The 27,406-nt window shown below is 41.6% G+C and overlaps 4 protein-coding genes across 4 annotated transcripts; 1 reads left to right on the top strand and 3 right to left on the bottom strand.

Annotated features, from left to right (window-relative positions):
- Positions 1 to 930, bottom strand: LOC128400405 (olfactory receptor 5V1-like). Its single transcript, XM_053362588.1, has one exon. It carries the CDS (start codon positions 928 to 930, stop codon positions 1 to 3), a length of 930 nt encoding a protein of 309 aa, XP_053218563.1.
- Positions 931 to 7,815: 6,885 nt separating this feature from the next.
- LOC128399816 (olfactory receptor 6B1-like) lies at positions 7,816 to 8,844 on the bottom strand. Its single transcript, XM_053361589.1, has one exon. It carries the CDS (start codon positions 8,822 to 8,824, stop codon positions 7,886 to 7,888), a length of 939 nt encoding a protein of 312 aa, XP_053217564.1. The 5' UTR covers positions 8,825 to 8,844; the 3' UTR covers positions 7,816 to 7,885.
- Positions 8,845 to 16,073: 7,229 nt separating this feature from the next.
- LOC128400403 (olfactory receptor 8I2-like) lies at positions 16,074 to 19,337 on the top strand. The gene is made up of 2 exons (XM_053362585.1): positions 16,074 to 16,091; positions 18,390 to 19,337. Exons 1-2 carry the CDS (start codon positions 16,074 to 16,076, stop codon positions 19,335 to 19,337), a joined length of 966 nt encoding a protein of 321 aa, XP_053218560.1.
- Positions 19,338 to 21,506: 2,169 nt separating this feature from the next.
- LOC128399853 (olfactory receptor 6F1-like) lies at positions 21,507 to 23,369 on the bottom strand. Its single transcript, XM_053361656.1, has one exon. It carries the CDS (start codon positions 23,132 to 23,134, stop codon positions 22,163 to 22,165), a length of 972 nt encoding a protein of 323 aa, XP_053217631.1. The 5' UTR covers positions 23,135 to 23,369; the 3' UTR covers positions 21,507 to 22,162.
- Positions 23,370 to 27,406: the final 4,037 nt, after the last annotated feature.

Genomic DNA, 27,406 nt, shown 5'->3' with positions numbered 1-27,406 from the left:
TTAGTTTCTGTCTAGCCTCACAAACTTCTTGAATGCCTCTTTGACCTCCTTGTTCCTTAGACTATAGATAAGGGGGTTGAGAATAGGGGTGATCACTGTGTACAATACTGCTACAATTTTGTCCGTGTCAAGGTACATGGATGGAGGTCTAACATAAGTGTAAATGACTGAACTGTAGAAAAGTGTCACCACCATCAAATGAGAGGAACATGTGGAGAAAGCCTTTTTCTTCCCTTGCACTGATTGGATCTTCAGGATAGAGGAAACAATGTAGATGTAAGAGACTAGAGTCATCAGAAAGCAACCAAAGCCCAAAAAGAGGTCTGTCACCAACATTAGATACTGGTTGAAGGTTGTGTCTGTGCAGGAGAGCTGAAGCAGTGGTGGTAGCTCGCAAAAGAAGTGGTTGATAGTACTGGGTCCACAGAAGGACAAGCGGAGGACAGAGAGAACATGAACATTGGCAAGTAGGATACCAAGCACCCATGTCCCAATCACTAAGTAACTGCAGACTTTCTGGCTCATGATGATGGTGTAGCGCAAAGGTTGGCAGATGGCTACATAGCGGTCAAAAGCCATCACAGCCAACAACAGTAGTTCAGTGGCCAGGAAGATGACAAAGAAATAAGCCTGTGTTAAGCAGCATTGGAAGGAGATGGTCTTTTTCTCATCCATTAAATTCAACAGCATCTGGGGAATGATTGCAGTGATGGTGCAAATGTCCAGGATGGAGAGGTTGACCAGGAAAAAGTACATAGGAGTGTGAAGTGTGTGACAGACCCTGATCAATGTGATGATACAAAAGTTGCCCACCAGAGCTCCTGCATAGGCAGATACAAAGGCCACAAAGAGGGGAAATTGTGCTTGAGAGAAGCCAGAGAAGCCCAGTAAGATGAATTCTGTCACAGAAGTTTGATTGTTACCTTCCATTCCTGCATATCCTTTGGATCATACTGAGAGAATTAATTTTAACTGGAAAGGTTTGACAATCAGATTTGTTTCTTTTTAAGAAAGAAGAGCACCTGGCAATGTTAGAAGTCTTCTCCTCTGAGGTACTGCAAAGAAGGAAGACCGTTAAGCTGATTCAACCACAGTTCATTCCCGCACATCTCTTCTAAGAAATTAACCTCCACTGAATTCAACTGGAAAAATCCCACAGCTGAGCATATATAGGATCGTAGCCTTGGACATTCATCAAGCCTCTGGGAGGAGCATGCAATACCATAGCTCCTCAGCCAATTAGTTTGGAATAAATGGTCACAAACAAGAGTTTCAAAGAACTGCAAAGCAAATAATTATTAGATTAAGTGTGGTGTAGAATTCGAGTGGCATCATGCGATTCACAATTTATGATTACCGTTATGTATTTTGTGAGTCATTCATCTCCATTTCCTCCTTCTTAGTAGGTAAAGAAAATGGAGGGGAGAGTACCTCATGCATGTATTGATAACTATGGCTGTTTACTTTTATTCCTGTCTCCTTGATCCACTACTCTTTAGTATTACCCATTGCTCTCTCTCTCTCTCTCTCTCTCTCTCATCACACACACTAGTCTAGAACTCCAAAGGTACATGACAGCGGATCTAGCAATCCACATACAGTGGTACCTCGGGTTACATACGCTTCAGGTTACATACGCTTCAGGTTACAGACTCCTCTAACCCAGAAATAGCAAAGTTTGACAGGTATGTGGGGCCACCTGCCTGTCAATCACCACACATTGCCTGCTTTTGCTTCAGGTTAAGAACTTTGCTTCAGGATGAGAACAGAAATCGGGCTCCGGCAGCGCAGCAGCAGCAGAAGGCCCCATTAGCTAAAGTGGTGCTTCAGGTTAAGAACAGTTTCAGGTTAAGTACGGACCTCCGGAACGAATTAAGTACTTAACCCAAGGTACCACTGTATTGCCTTTGCTTGCATGGCACCATGGAACATGCAAGCAAAAGCAGGCAATGTGTGGTGATTGACAGGCAGGTGGCCCCACATACCTGTCAAACTTTGCCCACGGATATGAGGTGGGGGGATAAGGATTCAGCCTACTGCTTAGATCTGGTTCCCCATTCCTTTTCCACTTTGCAGTCTTTTGCACTTTGGCAGCTATACACTGCATAATTACCATTCTCCACTTAAGGGGCAGAAATGCTCCTTTGAAATGAAATGCATGTATTTTAATGTAGAAACAAATCACAGTATAAAGAGACTCAGCCAGATGGGTAGGGTATACATAAATAATAATAACAACAACAACAACAACAACAACAACAACAACAACAACAACAACAACAATAATAATAATAATGGGTTTTTAAACTATTTCTTTGGCAGACCATCTCCTTTTGTGCTACTTTAGATGTACCCAAACATGTATTGTAGTTGCTTGTGGGTTGTTATTTTCCCCCCCATAATGCTAGTTTTTCTAAGTTCTAGCCACTCTCCAGAGTCTTGCAACATCTAGATAGTTTCATGCATTGCTCCAGTTGCCCTTTTGTCCCTGCTAAAGAGTAAGTTGGATCATCTTTAGAATGGTCCTGGTTGTGGGCAGGCCCCCAACCCGGATCCTCACCCCACCCTGGCCAATCATTTTGAGCGGGGTGGTCATGGGGAATTTAAAAGCAGCAGAGCAACATGTTCTGAGCCCACCCGCCCTGTAATTTTATGGGTTCTCTGGCCTTGCTTTGGACTTCGGTTGGTCACCTGACTTGGGCCGGGGACCAGGTAGAAATTTTTCCATTGGGCAAACTGGCATTGGCCACTTGGTTTTTGCCTACCTCTTAGCAGTCGTCACAACTTTGTAAGGTTTGGTGGTTAGGCATTGGCTCATTGATTTGTGGGGGAGGGGAGGTCGGCCATCGCCTGCCCCTCCATTGGCCAAGGGTATTCCTTTAAAGGAATCCAATGTCTGGATCCTGTCCGAAGTCTGCTTGAGGGGCTAGGGCTTTGTAAGGTTTACCCTTATTGACTTCCTGCAAAGGGGGCAGGAGTCTGATATAGTCTAAGCCAATGCCTAAGCCAATACCACTCACATTTCTATAAGTCAATAAAGTTGTGGCCTAAAATTTTGCCAATAACCTTAAACTAAAATTCTGTGTCCGTATTGCCACACAATAACCAAGCCTCAGAAACATACCATTGCACCCTATAATCTGTGTCTTGGTCTCTCTTTATCCAAAGTTAGTTCTACTCAGAACAGACGCAATGAAATTAATGGACACAACTAACTTAGATTCATTTATTTCAGTGAGTCTAGTCTACACTGTAAATTGCTTTAACATATTTTTTAAAATCTTTTCAAATTCTTTGAGATTTCTTTTACTGTAAGTGGTAGAAAAATACTATGCAGCATGCAAATATCTGACTGCATTGCCAATATTAATTCATATCCCCCACTTACCTTAGTTGCAGTCATGGTTTCCACTTGATGTCTACCCCAGTGTTGTTTATGATGCACTTACATGGCGGTGCTGCACAGTTTCTTAATGATCTTGTTGAGTTTATTTCAAAGTCGGTGCACTTAGAACAAGCACCCCCACAAAAAAAGCACCAAATTTTATTTTTGGTTCACCACTCCTGATATGAAAGAGCAGCAGTCTGTTATTACTTGGCCTTTAATATATCCTCAAATCCTATTCACAAACATGGGCTGGACCAGTTTGACTGCACACATGGGTAAAAGGAAATGCACAAATCATTAATCCAAGTGTGTTTTCTAACTATGCAATCATTACATCCCTTCCAAAATATCACAGATGAAAACAGGAATGCTCCTGGGTACTAGTAATGTGTCTCCCTTGAGATGACTGCCTGCCTCCATCCTATCTGGCTACATATGGGTTGAGAGGAGTGCTCCTCAGCTATAACCAACAGAGCTCCTAAACTCTTGATATGTGACCTGAGTAAATCTTAATGGCTTGGGCACTCATTGCGAGCAATTGTCTACTTCCTGGGTCCTAATCTGCATTGACACTATAGTAGATGCAAATGTTAAAGGTCATATGAACCCACAAATTTTGGCTCTTGCATATTTCTACATCTGAAGGCCATCCCTCTATCATTTATGTACACATTCTATGTCCCAATCAATATATGTATTGGTTTGGGAGGTCTTGCATTGTGCCATACTCTCAGGAAAGAGAAATTGTGAAGAGGGCTGACAAAGTAATTTCTTCCTATGACGATTTTGCCAGGGCCAGGCTCCATACTCTTAAATGGAGAACATGATTGCTCTAGACACTATTATCACAGCAGAAATCACATAGTGTGGAAAAACCTGTTAAAACTGCAATTTGTACTTTTATGTCATATAATTTGATGATTTTCCGTGTGGAATTTAAAGGAAATAGTTTTTCTGAAATTCTGAGGTTGTCAATTCCAGTTTCTAAAATCTGCACTCCTTTATGTCAAAACTTACTGTCCTGTAATATTCTGGTATAGGTTTTCTTTTTTCTTTTCCCTTTTCTTTTCCTGCACATTAATAGCAAAAAAGAATCACTAGGATAATGTTGACCATTCTACCGAGGCCCATTCACAGTAAAACCAGAAGGAACAAATCAGTGGTGGACTTTGGTTTTTAAATTTTCAGCGGCACTCTGTGTAATGCCAAAATTTTGCCTTCTATTCTGCTCAATTTGCGATGTTATAATTGCAAAGACCTACAGTACCCTCTAGTGTCAGTGCCCAATGCAGTGGAACCAGTTGCACCCCCTGAAATCTGCCTCTGAACAAGCTGTGAATGAACACAGAGGCCCAGATGTTGGAGTAAAATAAGCCCCAGCTACTCCTCCTCCCTTCCTGTTTGCTCTTTTTTAAAAAAATAGTTTATACCCCTCAATTTCTATATTCCAATCATAAATCTCATACCAGCAAGTTTCAGTAATGCCCATTAGGTCATATCTGCTATCCTGTATTTAGAGCACAATTTCATCTTACTTGTTTCCCCTACTCTGTGCATTCTTATAGAGACCACTATTCAATTATACATCTCAGAATTTCTTATTTTTTTAAGAATTCCCACACAACAGTAGTGCTAAATATTTTTCTTTATCTTTCATGTTTTAGTTCAATGTTATACATTGCTTGCAAATGAAGAATTAAAAGTTTTGATATCCACTCTCTGTCCAACATTTTCTCCCTTAATGTATTTATCATTGATGTTTGGTCACATATTTTTTATAAGGTTTAAGCTGGGCCATATATATTAGCAGTTTCATTAATGCTCACTTTCTTGCTTTCTTTGTGTGTGTGGTATTTTACTCTTGTTGTATCTCAGCACACTACAAATTCAGTCTCCTACAGGGATATATTAACAGCTTGCTTCTAATTGTTGAACAAAGAAAGCTCTGCAAATTCTGTGGATACACTAAGGCCTTATTATTCTAACTTGACTCCTCTGGACCCCTGGGTATTCTGTGGTTAACTCTTTTGTGTTTTCTTTATTATTACTCTTAACTTTGTCAATTGATACTCCCTCCAGTTACTATTTTAGACTTAAGCATCAACTTGATATGTGTCCTGTATACATAATCAAAGCCTGTAATTGAATTATATTGAAAATCAACATTGTCGTTTTCATAAACTATTAAAGCTTCACTTTTGGGACCAGAGAGCAATTTGGTCATTTCAGTGTCTTTCACTTGGAACTTGAAAGCAAAATCACTGGGGCCAATAATTCTTTAGGGGTTAAGTTAGCCATTTGGGCTTGATGGTTCAGAAGAACAAGTCACGTAAGTCAATACAGTAAAATAATGCTAAAAAGGCAGAAGAAGAAAAATAACATCTCACCCTACTCCCACTTTACATGCATATAGCTGCTTTTGCTAAAAGGGAAAAAAGTGCTTTGTCTGTATTTATTTTATATTATATTATTTTCTCTCCCCCCCATTCTGTACAGGTAGACAAAGTTGCTTGAAAAAAGATAGCAACATTGACAATGCCAGTGCAAAACAAAGAGTATTTATAAAATGACAATCACAAAACACAAATCATGGACAATTAAAAGAGAACAATATCTTGCTGCATCTCAAACACCCTCAGAAATAAAAAGATAGATGATCCTTAAGCTAATAGAGAAGAAGCAAGATGTTTCATAGCTTGCCATTCAAATGGCACAGTGTGTGTGTGTGTGTGTGTGTGTGCATGCGCACATGCGCGCTCTGTGTCATTTGATTGATTATGTGGGGCAGGGCTTGCCTGTCCCCCTCAATACTTTAGTCAAGTTGGCATCCCTGCTACTGAGAAATTATTTGTGTGTTTCATCATCCCCTTCACCTCAGAGATGAGGGAACACAGATCAGGGCCTTAATTGTTGACCATAATAGTTGACCTAAACCTATTGGTAGGTCCACAGAGAAACTGGTGGCCCATGACATCTTAGGTTCCATATAAGTTATGCAGGACTAGAGAACATCAGGCCTGGGGGGACTTCCCACAGGTCCAAGTCCCTTGCATGCATGCTTTTTCTGGCTGGAATGTGCCCTTAAACTGTGATATAACTTCCTGCTCACCTAGAAGGAGCAAGGAGATTTGTGGTGCATGTGAAAACCTTTGGCATTTGCATGGCTGGAATGTAGGCTGCAATACAAAGAGTCGTAGCCATTCCCCTGCCCATTTTTGCAGCTAGTTCTGCCCAGTGTACAGCCACACAACAAGAAGCTTTATTAGAGTTCAATGCTGCATTCCAGCTGGACAAAAACACTCAATGGGGTGCAAACCAGGGCTTGTGCCCACCTTCAAAGCTGACTCATATAGACTATAGTAAAGTTAAGGATCTGGTCCACCAGCCAGATCCAGTTACCAACCCCTGGGAAGCAGCTGGCAAATGATCACACTGCACTATGCAGGATGAGCACCTCCCTGTTCAGTGGAGATGTTAATTCTGTGCTCCTTTGCAAGCAGCTTCTCTCCTGGGACGCCACTTACAAAGGAGCACCCTGAATCATGCAACATCAATATCTCCTTTGAGAGCAGCACTGAACTTTCATGGAGCTCCAGGCCTTGAGGGGTAGGCCTCAGGCAGGAAGGAGAGTCAGGCATCAGATGGGAAAACTCAATGGAAAGGCTGAGACCTGCCATTACCTCTGACTGCAAGCTCTTTCTTTCCCCAAAAGATGCAGCCAGAGGTCATGGTTTTCCCACCTGATGCCTGACTCTCTTTCCTACCTGGTGCCTTACCCCATGACAAGGCCTCACCCCTGAGGCCTCACCCCTTGCATGGATGGCCCTGGGTCATCCAACTCAACTTATAGGGATCCATGGTTGTCTGTACCTGATTCGTCCAATGCCATAGTCCTTCTGTATATGCCCAATTTGGCTCAGGACTCAGGGCTGCCATATGTCTTCTTTTTCCAGAACACATCCTCTTTTTCATGGGTTTGTAAAATGAGAGTCGTCATAGCGATTCATAGTTCATAGTAGAAGTTGACAAATGTGTCCTCTTTTTTCTCTTCAAAATATGGCAACACTATTAGATGACTTTAGACAAGCCAATATTTTTGCAAACTGCCTTTTATCTGTAGTGTGGGGTTACGCAAGAGAGTTACTGAATCAACTCTTTCTGGCGATCTCTATAAAATTTATAAAACAACTAGACATGGTTTGTTTTTTTCTATTTATTTTCTCTGAACAACAAGAAATGGGGATTACCAAGATAATAAATGTAAAATCCTGGAGGCCTTCTTCTGGCCATCCAAACTAGCTCCTTCCAACATCATTCTTGCCATAATGGTAGTCATATAATAAAGAGAAAAGGAATGGCCAGGTTATTGGGGTGGGTTGCTTTTCACTTGCTTCCCATCCCACTGGCAGAGACTCCTGACCTTGGACAATGGAATTCTTCAGACTTATTTCTTCTTGGTTTAGAGAATCCCACCTATCTTGATTTGGAAGGGCAGCATTATTCTGAGCCGAGCCAGCATTTTCTGCCCACATTTTTCTTCAATGTCTCTTTTACTTCTTTATTTCTCAGACAATAGATGAGAGGGTTGAGAGCTGGCGTGACCACAGCATAGAAAATGGACACTATTTTGTTGAGATTAAAGGGATGAATTTTTCTAGGTCGAGCGTACATGAAGACTGTTGTTGAAAAAAAGATGATGACCACGGTGAGGTGTGAAGCACAAGTTGAGAAGGCTTTTTTCTTCCCTTGGGTTGTGGGGATCCGGAATATTGAATTGATGATAAAAAGGTAGGACAGAATGGTAACCGACAATGGGATTAGGAGGATGACCAAAGCTAAAATGAAATCTACCAACTCAGCCACTGACATATCAGTGCAGGAGAGGTTTAGTACAGGGGAGATGTCACAAAAAAAGTGATTAATGACCCCAGGCCCACAAAAACTCAATCTAGAGATGAAGATGACCTTGACCAAGGAGATGGAAAAACCACACACCCAGGAGAACACACCCAGTTGGAAACATAATCTATGGGTCATGATAACTGGATAACGAAGTGGGTTGCATATGGCTACATAGCGATCATATGCCATGACTGCTAGGAGGACACACTCAGTGCACATAAGGGAGATAAAGAAGTAGAGTTGAGCCATGCAACTCTCGAAGGAGATTACTTTGGTCTGTGACCAGAAGTCTAACAGCAGTTTTGGAAGTGTGACAGTGATATACCAGATTTCCAAGAAAGACAAGATTCCCAGGAAGAAATACATGGGCTTGTGAAGGTTCCGGTTACCTTTTACTACAGAGATAATAATGAGGTTCTCTGTGACTGTTAGTATATAAGTGATGAAGAAGACCACAAAAAGAAAACTCTGGATCTCCAGCTCAGCAGGAAACCCCAGAAGGATGAATTCAGAAATGATAGTTTGGTTCTTCATCTCCAAATATATATGTAATAATGCAAACCTAAAGAATAAAATGGCAAATCATGATATTTAGTAAAGTAAAATATACAACAGAAATAATTATTAATTTTAGTAGTAGTAGTAGTCATATAGGGCACATTACAGCCAACTTTAAGCATTTTGAATTCTCACTGATTTCATTAACAGAGCAATCCTAAGTGGGACTAGGGAGGAGTGGAATGGCAGATTCACCACTGCATCCCAAGCCTTGCCAGCTTACCTAAAGGTGATGGAATAGTTCTTTCTCCAATTACTCTGTGCCAGCTACAGGTCAATGCAGCTGAGGAGCCCAAGGATCAGGTCCCTTAGGATAACCACCAAGCTTTGGATAAAGCAGATCTAATGCCACCATTGCCCAAGTCTGAAATGTCCAATACCAGGATTTCCCACTTGCTACCACCAGCAGAGGCTGTAGCTTTTGGCATCGCAGTGGCCCCTACCATGGTCGAGTTCTCCACCAGCAGTTTCCTGCTCTACTAGAGGAGAGGCACCCCTGCACCAACAAAGTACCACCTTCAGTCATCAACATTGTGGGCAGAGGAGCTGTAGGATCGCTCTCAGAGAAAGAGTTAAGCGCAAACATTTCAGTAATAACTTAATACCTAAGCTTCAGCAGTGAAATACCAGCATGCATTATAACAATCACCTTTATTGACATACTAAAGTATATAAAAAAGGTAAAGGTAAAGGTACCCCTGCCCGTACAGGCCAGTCTTGACAGACTCTAGGGTTGTGCGCTCATCTCACTCTACAGGCCGCGAGCCAGCGCTGTCCGCAGACACTTCCGGGTCACGTGGCCAGCGTGACAAGCTGCATCTGGCGAGCCAGTGCAGCACACGGAAACGCCGTTTACCCGGGGGTGCTTTCGAACTGCTAGGTTGGCAGGCGCTGGAACCGAGCAACGGGAGCGCACCCCGCTGTGGGGATTCGAACCGCCGACCTGACGATCGGCAAGTCCTAGGCGCTGAGGTTTTACCCACAGCGCCACCCACATCCCATAAAGTATATAAGCCAAAGCATAAAATTGGCATCTGTTCAGAAAAGGGCACATAGTGGTACCTCGGGTTACAGACGCTTCAGGTTACAGATACTTCAAGTTACAGACTCTGCTAACCCAGAAATAGTACCTTGGTTTAAGAACTTTGCTTCAGGATGAGAACAGAAATCGTGCTCCGGCAGTGTGACGGCAGTGGGAGGCCCCATTGGCTAAAGTGGTACCTCAAGTTAAGAACAGTTTCAGGTTAAGAACAGACCTCCAGAACAAATTAAGTTCTTAACCTGAGGTACCACTGTACTTTGAGGTAAAACTAATAAGAAGGTTAAAAAGTGCCTCTCAAGTCTTATAGTTTCATGTCATCTCTCAGAAAAGGTCCTGGAAAGGTCAGGGCAATTTAACCTTCCTTTCAGCATGGAGTTTAAATATTTATCACAGATTTTAAAATGTGTAAAATGGGCAGTAAAATAAAACATGTGCAATGGTTTTGACCTGTTTTATATTGCAAGAATAATGCATTTCTGAATATGGAATTTTTGAGAATCTTCTGTGCAGAATTACAGGTGGCATGATGTGAAATATTGCAAGGGGAAAAGCTCTATGTTGGTGAGTCGTCATTTAGGTATGTATATATGGAGTGGCCTGACCAAGCGAAGGTAGAATCCCTAACCCCAACAGAGAGCAAACCTAGGCGGTATGTCTGGAAGTCCTGGGCTATGCAGATGACAAGACCCTCTCTCGGCCTCACTGATGTGGTCCAAAGGAAAGCAGAGCAATACATTTGACACCAGCTTGGCTGCAGGAGTTGCCAGAAGGAAGCACAAGGTGCCATCCAACCGTTTTAGGCACTCCACTCCAGATTTGTGTAGTGTTTACTCCTTAGCCATTTATTCTCCTGAAGAAATCCCCTTACTTCCCGCTACAGAAGTGTTTCCTAACGTAGGGACTCCAGCTGATTGTGGACTACAGTTCCTATCATCCCTGACCACTAGTCTTGCTAGCTAAAGATGATGGAAGTTCTAATTCAGGAGCTCCTGTCTGACAACTGCAACTTGATTTGTACAATTATCCATGAGGAAAAAAATCAGTTGAATGAGGATAAGGGAGAGAAAATCAAAGAAATAAGCAATTAAGTTAAATCTGTTTCCTATACTTTAAATTGAAATGAATAAGTCCCATTAATGTTCCCCCAATAAATAAAAAGCACAAAAACAAACAATTTATCAGACTGATTAGATAAATAAGGCCATTATTGCATTTGGTATTTGTGTGTCACCGAACAAACAAGGTCTGATAATTTTCTACTCACATTTGCTTTAAATCGTTCCAGAATCAAGCATTATAGTTTCATAGGTACCTATGTTGTGGCTTCAATTTTTTTTGCTCTGTGAATAAATCTAATAATGCATTTATTTCATTTTGTCTATGGCCCAATTGTAACAGTCAGCTTGCTTGTCGTATTTTTTTTCCAGTGGCTAGATACTGTAGATGTCTTTCCTTTAAATAAAGTCCCCTGGCTTTCTGAAGACACACCAATGAGAGCATCTACTAATGTGTAATTAGTTAGCAGACAGTCTCTCCAACCTGGCACAATTGGCTGGTGTGTGGGTGTGGGTGTGGGTGTAGGTGTAGGTGTGTATAAAGGGGTTAAAGGATATAACAAAGTCTTAAATGAACTTCTGCCTTGGTTTTGCTCTAAAGTATTCCCTTGGTATTAATTTATCCAGTTTAGTCTAATTTAAGTCAGTAATGATGGCATAAAGGTTAACCCTTGTTCAGAGCATTTAATATTATCAATAGAGTGAATATGCTACACTTCTGTATTTGGCTAAGTGTAGAGTTCTAATTTTCATAAATGTTCATAAATAGTTTAATGGATTTAGATCTATGACTTGAGAGTCTGTACTTACGGTACTTTAAAGCACTTTTAAAGCTCTACCTCTCATTTAAATCAGAACCAGGGAAGGCAGTGAATATCTTATGTGAATGTCTGGAGGCAGTTGGAGGATGGATGGCAGCTAATGGATTGAGGTTGAATCTCGACAAGACAGAAGTATTGTTTCTGGAGTACAGGGTGAGGTCAGGTTTGGGGGATTCCCTCGTCCTGAATGGGGTGCCTGTGTCCCTAAAGGAGAAGGTGTGCAGCCTGGGAGTCCTTTTGGACTCACAGCTGTCCATGGAGGCGCAGGTCAACAGTGTCCAGGGCAGCTGCCTACCAGCTCCATCTGGTATACCGGCTGAGATCTTACCTGTCTGCTCACTGTCTCACCAGAGTGGTACATGCTCTAGATATCTCCTGCTTGGACTACTGCAATGCTCTCTATATGGAGCTACCTTTGAATGTGAATCAAAAACTACAACTAATCCAGAATGCAGCAGCTAGACTGGTGACTGGGAGCAGCTGCCAGGGCCATATAACACTGGTCCTAAAGGATCTACACTGGTTCCCAGTATGTTTCTGAGCACAATTGCAAGTGTTGGTGCTAACCTTTAAAGCCCTAAACAACCTCAGCCCTGTATACCTGTAGGAAAATCTCCACCCCAGCATTCAGCCCAGACATTGAGTTCCAGCACCAAGGGCTTTCTAGCGGAAAGAAGTAAAGCTACAGGGAACCAGGCAGAAACGTCATATTTGGTGCACAGTCTTGATTCAAAATGGCACCTGACATCCAAACATTGATGAAGGCCGGCACTCCCACCTGGGAACCCCTCATGCTGAGTTTGGAAGTGTTATGTAGATAGGTGGCCAAACCATTACTTCAAAAATGGTGAAGTCATGTCAAAGTGAAGTTTTGGGCCTCCATTTTGATTCAAACTGGCAGCTGACATCCAAACATCATAAAAGATCACTGCCCCTACCTCAGGGTCCGAGATAGATATGGAACTTGGTGTATGATTCATATAATATGGTCAAGGACAGTCTGGAAGTTTCCTGGAAGACTTAGTTTTATAATACAGTAGTACCTTTGTTTATGAACGTAATCCGTTCCAGAAGTCCGTTCTTAAACCAAAGCGTTCTTAAACCAAGGCATGCTTTCCCATAGCAGCGGGGGACTCAATTTACAAATGGAACACACTCAACAGGAAGTGAAACATGTTCTTATTCCAAGGTAAAGTTCACAAACCAAAGCACCTACTTCTGGGTTTGCAGCATACTTAATCCAAGTTGTTCATAAACTAAGCTGTTCGTAAAACAAGGTACCACTATACTAGATTCAAGCACAGTGTGGAAATCGATTGTGAACACCTACCTAAATCTCATCTAAATAAATACTAAGATGATGACGTGTTACAATGCACACAACTATAAACTGTCTCTACCCAAGTACAAGTGTTTGTGTGAAAGAGTGTACAGTGGTACCTCGGGTTAAGTACTTAATTCATTCCGGAGGTCCGTACTTAACCTGAAACTGTTCTTAACCTGAAGAACCACTTTAGCTAATGGGGCCTCCTGCTGCCGCCGCACCGCCGGAGCCTGATTTCTGTTCTTATCCTGAAACAAAGTTCTTAACCTGAAGCACTATTTCTAGGTTAGCAGAGTGTGTAACCTGAAGCGTATGTAACCTGAAGCGTATGTAACCCGAGGAACCACTGTACACTTCTTGATTTGTACAGCTCAAGCTATTGTTACTGAGGGATTTTTCATTAGTATGATTTGGCGAAGGGCATGAGAGGACAGTCCCCTGGCCATGTCATGTTTTAAATTTGCTGCGGCCATTCCTCCCACCAGCGATGATTGGACAGCAGGGCTGCCCATGGGCAGGGCCCCGCCCAGTGCCAACAACACAGCCAGATGGCTACGAGGAGGGTGTTGTTCTACACCCCCAGCTGGATCACTGCGGGACCTGATGCCCAGCTGCAACGCTGCCCACCATAAAGGGTAAGCGGACTTTCTCTCCCCCAGCCCCTAGTTGTTGGGACTCAAATATTTGTGGGTTGTTTTGGGGGGAAAACTTGATGGTTCATAGACTATTAAAGAGCATCAGTTTAACTGAAAGGCCATAGGGTTAGGGTTGTTGTTGTTGTTAAGAGCTGATTGTGCAATTGAAAAGATGACTGCTCAGGTGAAATGGCTTCAACTTGACAATTTGGCAATTGACGACATCAGACCAGAAAGCAAACCTGACTCAGAAGCTTTTAAAAAGGTCATGTGCCATCATTCAAACCACTCCAGGCAGTTATTATAAAGTTTTCTCACTGGTGTGTCTGGTTTCCCTAGAATTTTGTCTTTTATCCTGAGTTGGCTTCTAATGCACAGAATGGTTTTCTGATCGTTATTTTTAGCTACGGGATAAAGATGAGGGGGATTTACTAATTCAGTCCCAAATTCTGAAGGTCATGTCTCGTTTAATTATATATATGACAAGGTCTCATCCAAAAGAGAAAGAGGCTACAATTATTCTCACAGTGAACCCCAAGATGGTTATCACCAATGGAAGCGAAGGCACAGAAAAAACTCAATATGGAGGTCAAATGGCCGAAATATTGGGAAATTCTGGAACAAGACGGAGACAGAATAAAATTGCAGAGCTTTGAAAAATTGAAAAACAAAGTGCGAGACTGGCTCCATTATTATCAAATAATGGAGGCATATAAATTGGTCAAAAAAGTTGGCTTCCAGGTGGAAAAATCAAAATTGGAAACAGAATTGTTAGATCCAAAAATTAAGAACTTGTCAAGAATGTATAACTTGCTGTTGAAATGGAACACTCAGGACGAAATGGTGAAATCAGCTATGATTAAATGGGCACAAGATGTTGGACATAACATAATGATGGCTGACAGTTATGGACCACAGGTATGAAATTTACGGCATGTAATGCCCTAAGAGAAAATTTAATGAAAATGATTTATAGGTGGTACATGACACCAGTCAAGCTAGGAAAAATTTACCATCTGCCCGACAATAAATGCTGGAAATGTAATGAGACTGAAAGTACATTCTTTCACCTTTGGTGGACATGCCCAAGGATTAAGACATTCTGGGAGATGATTTATAATGAAATGAAAAAGGTATTTAAATATACCTTCTTGAAGAAACCAGAGGCCTTTCTCCTGGGCATGGTCGGCCAATTGGTGCCAAAGAAGGATAGAACTTTCTTTATGTATGCAACAACAGCAGCAAGAATACTTATCGTGAAGTTTTGGAAGACACAAGATTTACCCACCAGGGAAGAATGGCAGATGAAGTTGATGGACTATATGGAACTGGCGGAAATGACTGGCAGAATCCGAGACCAGGGAGAAGAGTCGGTGGAAGAAGACTGGAAAAAGTTTAAAGACTATTTACAGAAATACTGCAAAATTAATGAATGTTAGAAGAATGTTGGAATGAAGTGATATGGCTTCAGTAGAAATGTTATAAGGAAATAAGTATAAATAGATTAATAGAGTATTAAAGGAAAATTAAGGTTAGAATGTGTTAAGATAATTATAGGATAGATAACAGAGGCAGATGGAAAGGAATTGCTGAAACAATTAATAGAAGTGGAATACAAAAAGGGAGGTGTGAGGAGGTCGTGGAAATAAGTGAATGAAAGATAAGATACGGAAAGTGTTTTAAATTGTTTTTGTTTGGTTATGTTTTTAGTGTTTCTGTATTGTATTGTATTGTTCTTTTTTCCTTTTTTCTTCTTTTTTGTTTTTTCTTCTTTTTTGTTTGTTGTGTTGTGTTTAAATTGTTGGAAAAGTAATAAATATCATTTAAAAAATACAATTATTCTCACAGTGTCTGTCTTTCAGAGTTCTCTGCTCTGGCATCTGTTGATAATAATAATAATAATAATAATAATAATAATAATAATAATAATAATAATAATTTATTTGTACACCGCCCATCTGGCTGGGTTTCCCCAGTCACTCTGGGCAGCTTCCAACAAAGATTAAAAATACATTAAAATGTCACACATTAAAAACTTCCCTGAACTTCCAATAGCAACAGGGTAAATTATTGGGCAAGTGTATGATCTTTGGTCCTACTCATCACCAACTCTTGCTTTCATTAAATGGGGCCATATGCTCCCTTCATATCATGGTAGGAAAGCGCCAGATAATAAGAGCTCCGCTGATTCCCCAGGTCATATCATAAGGAATGCCCAAGAGAACAAAATAATAATAATCTCTTGAGAGAAAGTGCCACCTTGTAGAAAATAAAACCCTTATGAAGTTGTCAGATGTAGTTCTCTTTATTTCAGAGCATTGTCATGTTGCTGAGAGACATAGTGGATTATGGTGTCAGTGGATGCGGTAAGTATACAGAAACGTAGGACACAATATCCCAGGCTATAGTCATTGGAATACATATCTTATACCAATGGTCAAATCCTTTTCAGATTGTTAGATCATTGTTTGCAGTTATGCAGAGGAACTGCACTTGGTAGCCCTTGCATCTGATTATCTACTAGATCTTCTCAATCTTCTACCAAAATCAGTTATTCCCCCCCCACAGGATTTTTAATCGTTTTAATTCAGTTTCATTTGAGACATAAATATAAATGAGTAACCATGTGTAAGTGATTGTTATACCATGGGTACTGTATGTAGTAGGCTAGGCTATTGAGTCCAATGCCCTGTTGCAATGCAGTGTTCCATACCTAGATGTTGTTGTTGTTTAGTCATTTAGTCGTGTCCGACTCTTCGTGACCCCATGGACCAGAGCACGCCAGGCACTTCTGTCTTCCACTGCCTCCCGCAGTTTGGTCAAACTCATGCTGGTAGCTTCGAGAACACTATCCAACCATCTCGTCCTCTGTCGTCCCCTTCTCCTTGTGCCCTCCATCTTTCCCAACATCAGGCTCTTTTCCAGGGAGTCTTCTCTTCTCATGAGGTGGCCAAAGTATTGGAGCCTCAGCTTTAGGATCTGTCCTTCCAGTGATCACTCAGGGCTGATTTCCTTCAGAATGGATAGGTTTGATCATCTTGCAGTCCATGGGACTCTCAAGAGTCTCCTCCAGCACCATAATTCAAAAGCATCAATTCTTTGGCGATCAGCTTTCTTTATGGTCCAGCTCTCACTTCCATACATCACTGCTGGGAAAACCATAGCTTTAACTATACAGGCCTTTGTCGGCAAGGTGATGTCTCTGCTTTTTAAGATGCTGTGAGGTATCTATTATTGAACTTAACAGCCATATTAAAATATATAAGTGAACCAATTTATAGTTATGACAGTGGAAAGTTCGGAAGCATCCCTAAAATATGAATAGACTTGTTTGTATATGCATTCCAGTTTGACTGCTGATGTAGGAGAGGACCAGCTCTCACTTCCATACATCACTGCTGGGAAAACCATAGCTTTAACTATACAGACCTTTGTTGGCAAGGTGATGTCTCTACTTTTTAAGATGCTGTCTAGGTTTGTCATTGCTTTTCTCCCAAGAAGCAGGCATCTTTTAATTGCATGGCTGCTATCACCATCTACAGTGATCATGGAGCCCAAGAAAGTAAAATCTCTCACTGCCTAGATAACACTATGCAATTTTAACTCCAGAGTGCATCCAGCAGAAAAAAATATGTCCAGACATATGCAGGGATCAGGTTTGATTAGAACTTTATTATGCATTTGCACATGAGCTGGTCTGAAGGTTGACTGTCTTCTTTAAAAAATGTAATTTCATTTGCATAAGTGCAGTTAGTCACTCACAGGGCTCCTGCCTCTGCACATTTTGAAATCAGTGCAGCAAGTCCCATGGGGAGCAATGAGTACTGATGACGTGTTATCCCTCTCACATGGAATTTTTATGTATCATATGTACATTTTATGTATTTTATGTTCAATTACTCCTAAGACTAAGAATAAACTATATGTCAAAGCATGTAAATTGTACATAAAATACGTACATAAAATTGCACATAAGAATAATGACATGTGATTAGTAGGAATATACAAATGTGCCTCAATCCATCCCAACATTTATTTTCACATTATTCTGGTATTTAAATTTAAAACAAAGATTTATGGGATGGGTGGGGAAAGATGAGCTAAGTTCGATGTGCATTGTGAAAAGGAAACTGCACACTACCTAGTTGCTATTAAGCAACTGGAAGCATTTTTAAAAATACAACTCAGCTTGGATCACCTCGTGTTTTGCCACCCTTGGAATTCTTACATAAAAGGTGTAGATTTTTATGAAGGGTTGCCATATTTTGAAGACCAAAAAAGAGGAAATTTGGCATATGGATATATGTGAACTGATCCTTAAAACCTGCACAGAAATGGGATGGAAAAGACTTCAGTCTTATTTGGTGGTGAACTAGGCCCAAAACTGATTTTGTCCTTGAACTTATCCCTATTTGTGATTCATGGATGAATCGCTCCATTCAGAAAGTGCCTTGGTTCATGCATGCCAAACGATAGCTACCATTTTGCCTAGCTCCATTTATCTTATCAATTCACACTGAAAAAAAATGTGTAAAGAGCTCTGAACAATATAAAGGTTAAGCGGATTGTTAATTTGTTTATCAAGTGTGTGTCATTATTACATTTTCCTCTTAAGAATACCATAGCTGCCATGATGGTTCTTTCCATTGCTATTTTCCTCTTAGGTAGCCACCTCAATAAATCAAACTGCCATCACAGAATTCATCCTCCTGGGATTTGGACATCATCCTGAACTACAGATTCTGTTCTTCTTGATATTTCTGAGCATCTACATTCTAACCTTAATGGGGAACCTTCTCATTGTTGTGTTAGTTGTGAATGATAGACAGCTTCATACGCCCATGTATTTCTTCCTAGGGAACTTGTCCTGTTTGGAGATTTTCTATACCTCAACTATTCTGCCCAGAATGCTAGTCAGTTTCCTAACAGAGAATAGAACCATTTCCTTTTCTGGCTGCTTTATACAATTATATTTATTTGGTTTTCTGGTGACTGCAGAGACATGTCTCTTATCTGTGATGTCATATGATCGGTATTTAGCAATTTGCAAACCACTGCAATATTCATTCCATATGAACAGCAAGGTCTGTATCTCTTTAGCAGCAGCATCCTGGATAAGTGGTTGTTTCTCTGTCTCTGTGGTAGTCATATGGATGACACAATTAACTTACTGTGGTTTCAACGGAATTGACCATTTCTTTTGTGATTTTATACCTCTCAGTAAGTTGGCCTGTACTGATACTTCATTAATTATGGTGATAGCCCTTATGTTATCTTCCTTATTCACTTTCCCTTTATTTATGTTGACCATAACATCTTACATTTGCATAATCTCAGCCATTTTGAGGATTTCCACCACATCTGGGAGGCAAAAGGCATTTTCTACTTGCTCCTCTCATCTTATTGTAGTCACCATTTTCTACGGGTCCTTAATGATTGTTTATGTCCTCCCAGATGACCCCAAACTGAGAGGCTTAACCAAAGTGCTCTCTACTTTCTACACAATCCTTACACCAATGATCAATCCCCTCATATACAGTTTAAGGAACAAGGAGGTTAAGGTGGCTTTGGGAAAACTGGGCCAGACATGCATGTTGTCCCTTAGAACTTAGAAAACCAAATTATCTAAGTAGGACTAGATATGTAAAAATACAAACACAGAAACAAGTTCTTCTTTTAATTGATGTGTATCATAGGATTTGATTTTCTTTGAATTTTGTCTCTCTGAACCAGAGTAGGCAACACAATTTCTTCCAGATGTTGCTAGACTACAACTCACATCTTCCCTGCTACGTTAACAATAACTAAGACTATTGTTCTTTGGAGTCTAACAATATGTGGAGGACACCACTTGGCTATCCCTCGTATAAATTATTCATTCAAGCTCAACCATATGTTGTAACTTTTATTACCATTGTATATATGCCTAATTAACACACATATCTAAATTCCAAATTATGGCAAATATGTACTTCATGAATACTAGATCAACTGATACGATAGTTGTATTGAAATCAATATGACATAAGTTATCATCAACCTAAGTCACATTGATTTCAATGTTTCTGCTCTAAGCATGGTTAAATCTGGAACCAACTCATTCTGTACAATACTTTTATCCAGATTCTGTCAGAATGTGGATGGAATGTTTGAAAATTAATTTTAATCCAGAGCTATGTAAAAATTAAAAATACATTGGCACTTATATGTTAACACACTTTCTAAAGGATATAACAGCCAAATGGGATCAGACCAAAGGTCATCAAGCCCAATCATCTGTTCTCACAGTGGCTAACCAAATGCCTATGGCAGGGAGAGCCAATGTTATATCATTTTTTTTGCACCACGTTGCATCAAATGTTTTGGGGAAAGTTGTAGACCACAACATCTGGAGAGCACCGTGGCATGAGTGTGGCAGTGCCTTCTTGCTCATGATCCCCAGCAAATAGAACCCATTTTTATGTAGCTAAATAGATAGATAAAAAGTCCTTTGAATTGCCAGTAGTTATTATAGTTTATACACAGTGGATATCAAGCATTAAAAACAAACAAACAACTGTGCAGGTTTCCTATTGGTCAACTACTGTAGGAACAAGATACTCCAGTAGATAGACCTTTGTTCTAATGTAGCACGGCTCCTCTTATGTTCTTATCTTCAGAACAGCTTTCAACTGGAATTAGATTGCAAAGAAGCATTCAGAATGCATCCTGGTACAGGATAAAAGTCTCAGAAATTTGGACAACTTACAATGGACTTAAATTGACATCAGCTCATATTTGAATCCCATAAAATCATTGAGCTATGTGGTTAGTCTTAAAAACTCAAAGTGCTGAAAGTATAACAATGTGATTTTGTATAAATGCATTAGGATTCGAATGCTCTGTAACCCTATGTAAGTGTTTTTCAGAAGACCCATGTATCTCTAGCTATGAATTTCTCTAATGCTCAATGAACCTGGGGCTGAAAACATTCTAAGCTTGCAAGAAATCCTAGGAAGTAGACAATTATTCTTGATTCAAATTTGTTGTACAACCAACACTTTGTAAAAACTTTATTTAACACAGTGTGGGGAAAGTAAACTCCACCAAGATATTGTAACACCTTTAAATAAATACATACTTCCTTTTAAAATAAGAGCAAAGAACTTTACTTATTACACACACAAAATGTTAATGATTAAAATAAATTGCATTACACACAGCAATTAGGCACATATTTAAATACAGTGGTACCTCAGATTACATATGCTTCAGGTTACATACGCTTCAGGTTACAGACTCTGCTAACCCAGAAATAGTGCTTCAGGTTAAGCACTTTGCTTCAGGATGAGAACAGAAATCGTGCTCTGGCGGCGCGGCAGCAGCAGGAGGCCCCATTAGCTAAAGTGGTGCTTCAGGTTAAGAACAGTTTCAGGTTAAGTACGGACCTCCGGAACGAATTAAGTACTTAACCTGAGGTACCACTGTATGGGTGACAATCAAAAAAGGTGTGTATGAAGAAAGGTTTAGTTCCATTATAGGCATATATAATATATAGGGTTTATATCACTCTGTCAAGTCTTTCCATAAGGGATCCTGGGATTTCTGAGCTGATGTGGGAGAGAAATTAATTTCCATTACCAAATTTGCACTTCCTAAATCAATACATGAACCAAGAAATAGATGTTCTTTGAAAGTTGCACTTCACAAAGTTTGTGATGCAGCTGAGAACATGTACAAAAATTCAAAAAATGCAGGCAAAAGAAGTGTACAGAAGTGAAAATAGCAAACAAAATTGCATTCTGTGAAATGAAAACTGCTTGCAAAAAAGCTAGGCAAAACTTTCTACAAAAATTTGCATATGCGGAGAAAAGTGTGCAAAAAATGTAAGAATTTTCATGGGAATTTAAAAATGAAAGACAAATGGGGGCAGAAATTGGGTGAATTGGACTATGACTGTAAAAAGGAGAAATTGCGAGAAACCAAATTTTGACAGATTCATCCAACTGCAAACTGCAAAGTTTGGTGTAGTTACCACCAAACTACACTTCCTGTGGTTGGAGGAAGCGAATGATTTTAAGCCTTTTAGGGAAGGAGGGGGGGAATAAGGGAGAATAAGAGAATAAAGGAGGGAGGAGAAAGAGAGATTTTGGCACCGGGGTGGAGGAAGGGGGTGGTTTGCCCCGGATATCACCACTGAGGGGGGTGACAAATGCTCTGCCCCAAATGGCCCACCAACCGCCTCCCCCTCAGCTATAGGGCAGCTAAGTGGGAGGAGGCAGGCAGACTCCTCAGAGGCCCCATGGAGCATCCTGCCCCAGATCACCCCATTCCCACGGATGGCTGGCCCTGGCCCTGGGCACAGGGCACGTGCGCCACCCCAGGCGCCCAATCGGCTTGCTCCGCCACTGTTTGGCACATCAGAGCTAATGAGCATTTTGCCCACATATTGTCTTTTCTACCAGCAAACCATGATCATAGCTCCAATATTTTTAACAAAGACCCGGTTCCTGCTCATCAACTTCTTCAAAGCATCCTTTACCTCCTTATTCCTTAAGCTATAAATCATTGGATCGAGCAGTGGGGTGACTACTGCATAAAAAACTGATGCCACTGTGTCTAGCTTAGAAGGAGAAGGGGAAATGGGCCTTGTATATATGAAGATAACTGTGGCATAGTAAATCACCACCACAGTAAGGTGTGAACCACAGGTGGAAAAGGCCTTTTGTCTCCCACTGGCTGAGGGGATCCTAAGTATGGTTGAGATTATAAAGGTATAGGATACCATGGTGAGCAAGCAGGTGCTGAGGATGACAAAGGAGGCCAGAACTGTGACTAGGGTAGAGCTGACAAAGGCATTGCCACATGAGCGCCTCAACAGGGGCCCAGCGTCACAAAAGAAATGGTGAATCTCCTTAGGCTCACAGAATGAGAGCTGGGAGATGAGGACAATGGGGAGCAAAGGAGCTAGAAATCCACCCACCCAGGCTGCTGTCACCAGCCATGTAGTTACTTGCAGAGTCATAAGAGCTGGATAATGAAGAGGACGGCAGATGGCCAAGTAGCGGTCATAAGCCATAGTAGCCAGGAGGAAGCATTCAGTCGAGCCCAAGGCGAAGAAAAGATAGAGCTGGGCAATGCAACCCGCCACAGTGATTGTACTCCCACCAGCCAGGAAACTTTCCAGCATCTTCGGCACAGTGGAGGTGGTATACCAGATCTCCATGAAGGAGAAGTTGCCTAGGAAGTAGTACATGGGTCGCTGCATTTTTGGGTTTGCCTTAATGACTGAGATGATGACGATGTTGGCAGTAACAGTGAGAACATAGGTGGCCAAGGCTAGGGTGAAGAACAGCATAGAAAGCTGTGGAGAAGCTGAGAACCCCAAGATGACAAACGCCTTTACCACACTCCTGTTAGAAGATTCCATGTCGACATTCTCTCTGGTTAGCAAAGTTGTGGAGAAGGAGTGACAAAGGGAACAAAAAGGGGAAAGATTAATGTGCTATATTTAAGAACATTTATTTACATTTGTTTTTAGGAATGTCAGAAATGTGATGAATGTGATGAACAGGGATGGAGAACCAAATGTATCCTTCCATACTTCTCTATCTATATCCCCAAATGTTGAGGAATGTACATCCATCTACACTTTATACTTCATGTAGTTGATGGGAAAAACTAATGTAACATAGGGTCATCCATGATGAACATGATTGCCAACTCTAGATCATGGCAAATTCCTGCAAGAGTACATGTGCAGGTATTTCCCCAGTCTTGGCAGGCTATATGGATATGACTAACTTAACACCATTAATTGCAATGGGTCTACTCTGTTTATTCAATTCTTTTTCCATGTCATGTTGGAAAGCGTGTTCTCCTTCATGGAGAGCACGTGTTGCGGTGGGGGCCGCCAGGACACTCCAAAGTTGGGGGCGGGCTAATTGTTCGTTGGCCACTGATGCGATTGGGGCTTCCCTTGTTGTTGGGAAGAAGTTAATGTTGCCATTTGTTGATTGACAGCCAGAAATGCTAAAACTCCTTGCACAAGGCTAGGGCTTCCTCTTTTCAACCATGCATCGGACTGCCCGTCCCCCCCTCCCTAGAATTAGGGTTGTTCGCTTTGACCTTGCTATGCCTGTCATGGGGTCGTCTGCTCTTGGGGCAGGGGCCTGGTAGGAATTTTGTCCATCTGGCTGATTGGCTGGGGCCATTTGGTTTTTGCCTACTGCGTAGCAAATCGTCACAACTTGTAAGGCTGCGGTTAGGCATTGGTTTATGGTTTGGTTGGTTGAGGGGCATGGATTGGCTGTGCCTGCCCCTCTAATGCTGCTGCTGCAAGGGATTCCGTTAAAGGAATTGGGGGCTAACTATTGCTTGTCCACTCTGTAAAAGGGGCTCGGGCCATAGCAATGAGCTCCTGGTTGCATTTGGGGTGAGGGCAGGTTCCCTGCTCCACGTTACCCCCAAGTGTATTCCCCTATTCTGACTTTCGCATCGTGCGGAATGTCAGTCTGTCCCCCATGGTGGGGGCAGATAGTCGCAACCAATGCCTAAGCAACCACTCACAAATTTGTATTTCAATAAAGTTGTGGCCAAAATTATGCCAAAAATCTTAAACAAAAAATTCTGTGTGATGTGTGAGTTATTGGGGTGGCCCTGGGGACCTCGACACGCAATTACCCATCCAAGAATTAATGACCTGTGCATTTTTTGAAAGCTGCATCCCAAGTAAAGAAAGATCTGTTCAGCGATATATTCAACAAATGTTATTTTCACCTACATATTTCCACACGAAAACAGTTACACAGATGTTGTCTTCTTTCTTTAAAAAGAATGGGATTATTTAAAAGAGGATTCATGAGCACATATCAGAAGTAGCTACAGCGCCTATTATGACTGGTAATGGCTTCCAGAGCCTCAGGCAGAGATGATGACAATAATAATAATAATAATAATAATAATAATAATAATAATAATAATAATATACCCCGCCCATCTGGCTGGGTTTCCCCAGCCACTCTGGGTGGCTTCCAACAAAAGATTAAAAATACAGTAGTACCTCATGTTAAGTACTTAATTCGTTCCGGAGGTCCGTACTTAACCTGAAACTGTTCTTAACCTGAAGCACCACTTTAGCTAATGGGGCCTCCTGCTGCTGCCGTGCCACCGGAGCCCGATTTCTGTTCTCATCCTGAAGCAAAGTTCTTAACCTGAAGCACTATTTCTGGGTTAGAAATAGGGCTGCCTTCAGATGTCTCCTATCATCTGCTACCTGATCATTTTAACTTCCCAGAATGGAAAGGGATTAAAAATAATGGGGCATCTGCCTGAAGAGACAGTACTATACCCCTGAGCTATGCACTCTTCCTGTTTTATTCCTTCTTCATTGAATATAAGGGATACCTTCTGAGGTTGTGGAACTACAATTCCCATTAACCCAAATTGTTGGCTACCCCAGAAAACTTACCAGGCAGCATTCTATGATTACAAAGTAAGAATGCAATTATGCATTCCTTGATCATACTAAAAGATTATCTATTCCACTCAATATTCTGTCTGAAGCAATGGTGAGCCAAATGCCCCAGGGAATCATGAAGAGCTAAAGAAGGTTGTAATAATCATTTCAGGGAAATAGTTCTAAAAACACAATTATATGCAAGTTTGCTCATAAGTGTCATTGAATTCAAAGGGGTTTAAATCCAGGGAAATCGACATATGATTCAATCCTATAAACGCTATTCATACTCAGTGGCAGTGACTACTCTACGTTCATTATGTATTACAGGAAGTTAAATGTATCCATACCCACTCTGTCCACACTGATCTGTAGGTTGTGTCTAAGTAAGTTATGCACGCAGCAGAGTCACTGAAATGGATTAACCTAAGTTAGTCATGTACATCAGCGTCAATAAATCTACTCTGAGTAGGACTAGCATAGGATGCAACCTGTAGTTTTCTAATTTCTATCAATCTCCCCACTTTTATATTTGGCAGCAAAACAAAACCCATCTTCTCAGTGTAGAAAAGGTGCTCCAAATATCTGATGATATTGATATATACGGATATACCGATATATATACCGTATTTTTCGCCCTATAGGACACACTTTCCCCCCTCCAAAAATGAAGGGGAAATGTGTGTGCGTCCTATGGGGTGAATGCAGGCCTTCGTTGAAGCCTGGAGAGCGAGAGGCGTCAGTGCGCACCGACCCCTCTCACTCTCCAGGCTTCAGGAAGCTATCCCGCCGGGCTGCCAATGCTTGCGGGCAGCACCCTGCAGCCCGAAGCACGGGGCGCACTCCGGAGCGCGCCCCGTGCTTCGCGCAGATGTCCGCAAGCCTTGCGAGCAACAGCTCGGGCTTCCCCCGCCCCCAGCCCCGCAAGCAAGCTCCGGGAGCGATGGCGAGGTTGCGCAACCTCGCCATTGCTCCCGGACCCGTTCTGGGGGCTCTGAGAGCGGGAGGTCCCACCGGGCGCGCAAGGCTTGGGGCGGCAGCCTGCCGTTCGAAGCACGGGGCGCGCTGCGGAGCACGCCCCGTGCTTCGGGCAGATGTCTGCAAGGCTTGGGGTGGCAGCCGGCAGCCCGAAGCACGGGGCGCACTGCGGAGCACGCCCCATGCTTCGGGCAGATGTCCGCAAGACTTGTGCGCCCGGCGGGAGGTCCCGCCGGCCTCGCAAGGCTTGCGGGCGGCAGCCTGTTCTGGGGGCTGGGGTCGGGGGAAGCTCGGGCTTGCCCTGCCCCAGCCCCGTGGCTGGTGGGGGAAAAATAATTTTTATTTATTTATTTCCCCCCCCAAAAAAACTAGGTGCATCCTATGGGCCGGTACGCCCTATAGGACGAAAAATACGGTGTGTGTTTGTGTGTGTGTGTGTGTATATATTGCTGTAACTCTTTGTATTAATGTGTACATATTAATGCATGCACACACACATAGAAACACAGACACCTATATCTACCAATCTACATATCTACATCTGTTTAGTTTTAAGGATTTATTAGATAGACAGATACACAGACATTGTAAAAAAGATGATTTAAGAATATATGGTGAATTCATCAATAACATATGTATTTACCTGAATGAAGGGTAATCTACAGGGCTCACACAAGCTGCCAGTTATCCAGGAGGCATCAATACTATTCAGGCTAATTGGTAGAATGAAATCCTATGAAAATGGCAAACTAATATAGATTATTGCCAAATGAAACAATGATACTGAATCCTTTCATTAAAAGGAATGAGTTTTCAAGAGGCAATTCATAACTTAACCACTTACATCTTTGCCCTTCTTATCTCATCTATCCTTGTGCCTAAAATTTCCTGCACCATGTTATCCCACAAAAAACATAAGACGGGAAACTGTACAGCCTAAGAAACAGCTTTATGTTGTTTGGTGCTGCTATTTCAAAAGTCACTTCACACACACAGGAGACCTAATCTATATCTCCGAGTATTAGATAACCTTTGGGATATGTTTAATAACAATCAATTATTTACATATTCTCTCTCTTTCTCTCCTGCCAATACCCTAGATCATAATTCTTGTTTACCTAACATAGAGGTGGAAAATTGTTCCATGCACTTTTTAGGATGTGGAAGAATGAACAGATTAGTAGGCAAAGGAGATCCAAATTGGCCTCACCATTTGGTAGCCTACAGGTCCACAAATTTTCAGTGTTTATTCTAAAACAAACAAAG

The sequence above is a fragment of the Podarcis raffonei genome, chromosome 13 (genome assembly GCF_027172205.1).
Source record: "Podarcis raffonei isolate rPodRaf1 chromosome 13, rPodRaf1.pri, whole genome shotgun sequence".
Lineage (NCBI taxonomy): Eukaryota > Metazoa > Chordata > Lepidosauria > Squamata > Lacertidae > Podarcis > Podarcis raffonei.
The sequence above is the reverse complement of the archived record's forward strand: the minus strand, read 5'-3'. Positions and strand labels throughout refer to the sequence as shown.

Excerpts from the sequence above, each read along its gene's own strand:
- LOC128400405 (XM_053362588.1), bottom strand. The coding sequence starts at position 930 with ATGGAAGGTAACAATCAAACTTCTGTGACAGAATTCATCTTACTGGGC.
- LOC128399816 (XM_053361589.1), bottom strand. The coding sequence starts at position 8,824 with ATGAAGAACCAAACTATCATTTCTGAATTCATCCTTCTGGGGTTTCCT.
- LOC128399853 (XM_053361656.1), bottom strand. The coding sequence starts at position 23,134 with ATGGAATCTTCTAACAGGAGTGTGGTAAAGGCGTTTGTCATCTTGGGG.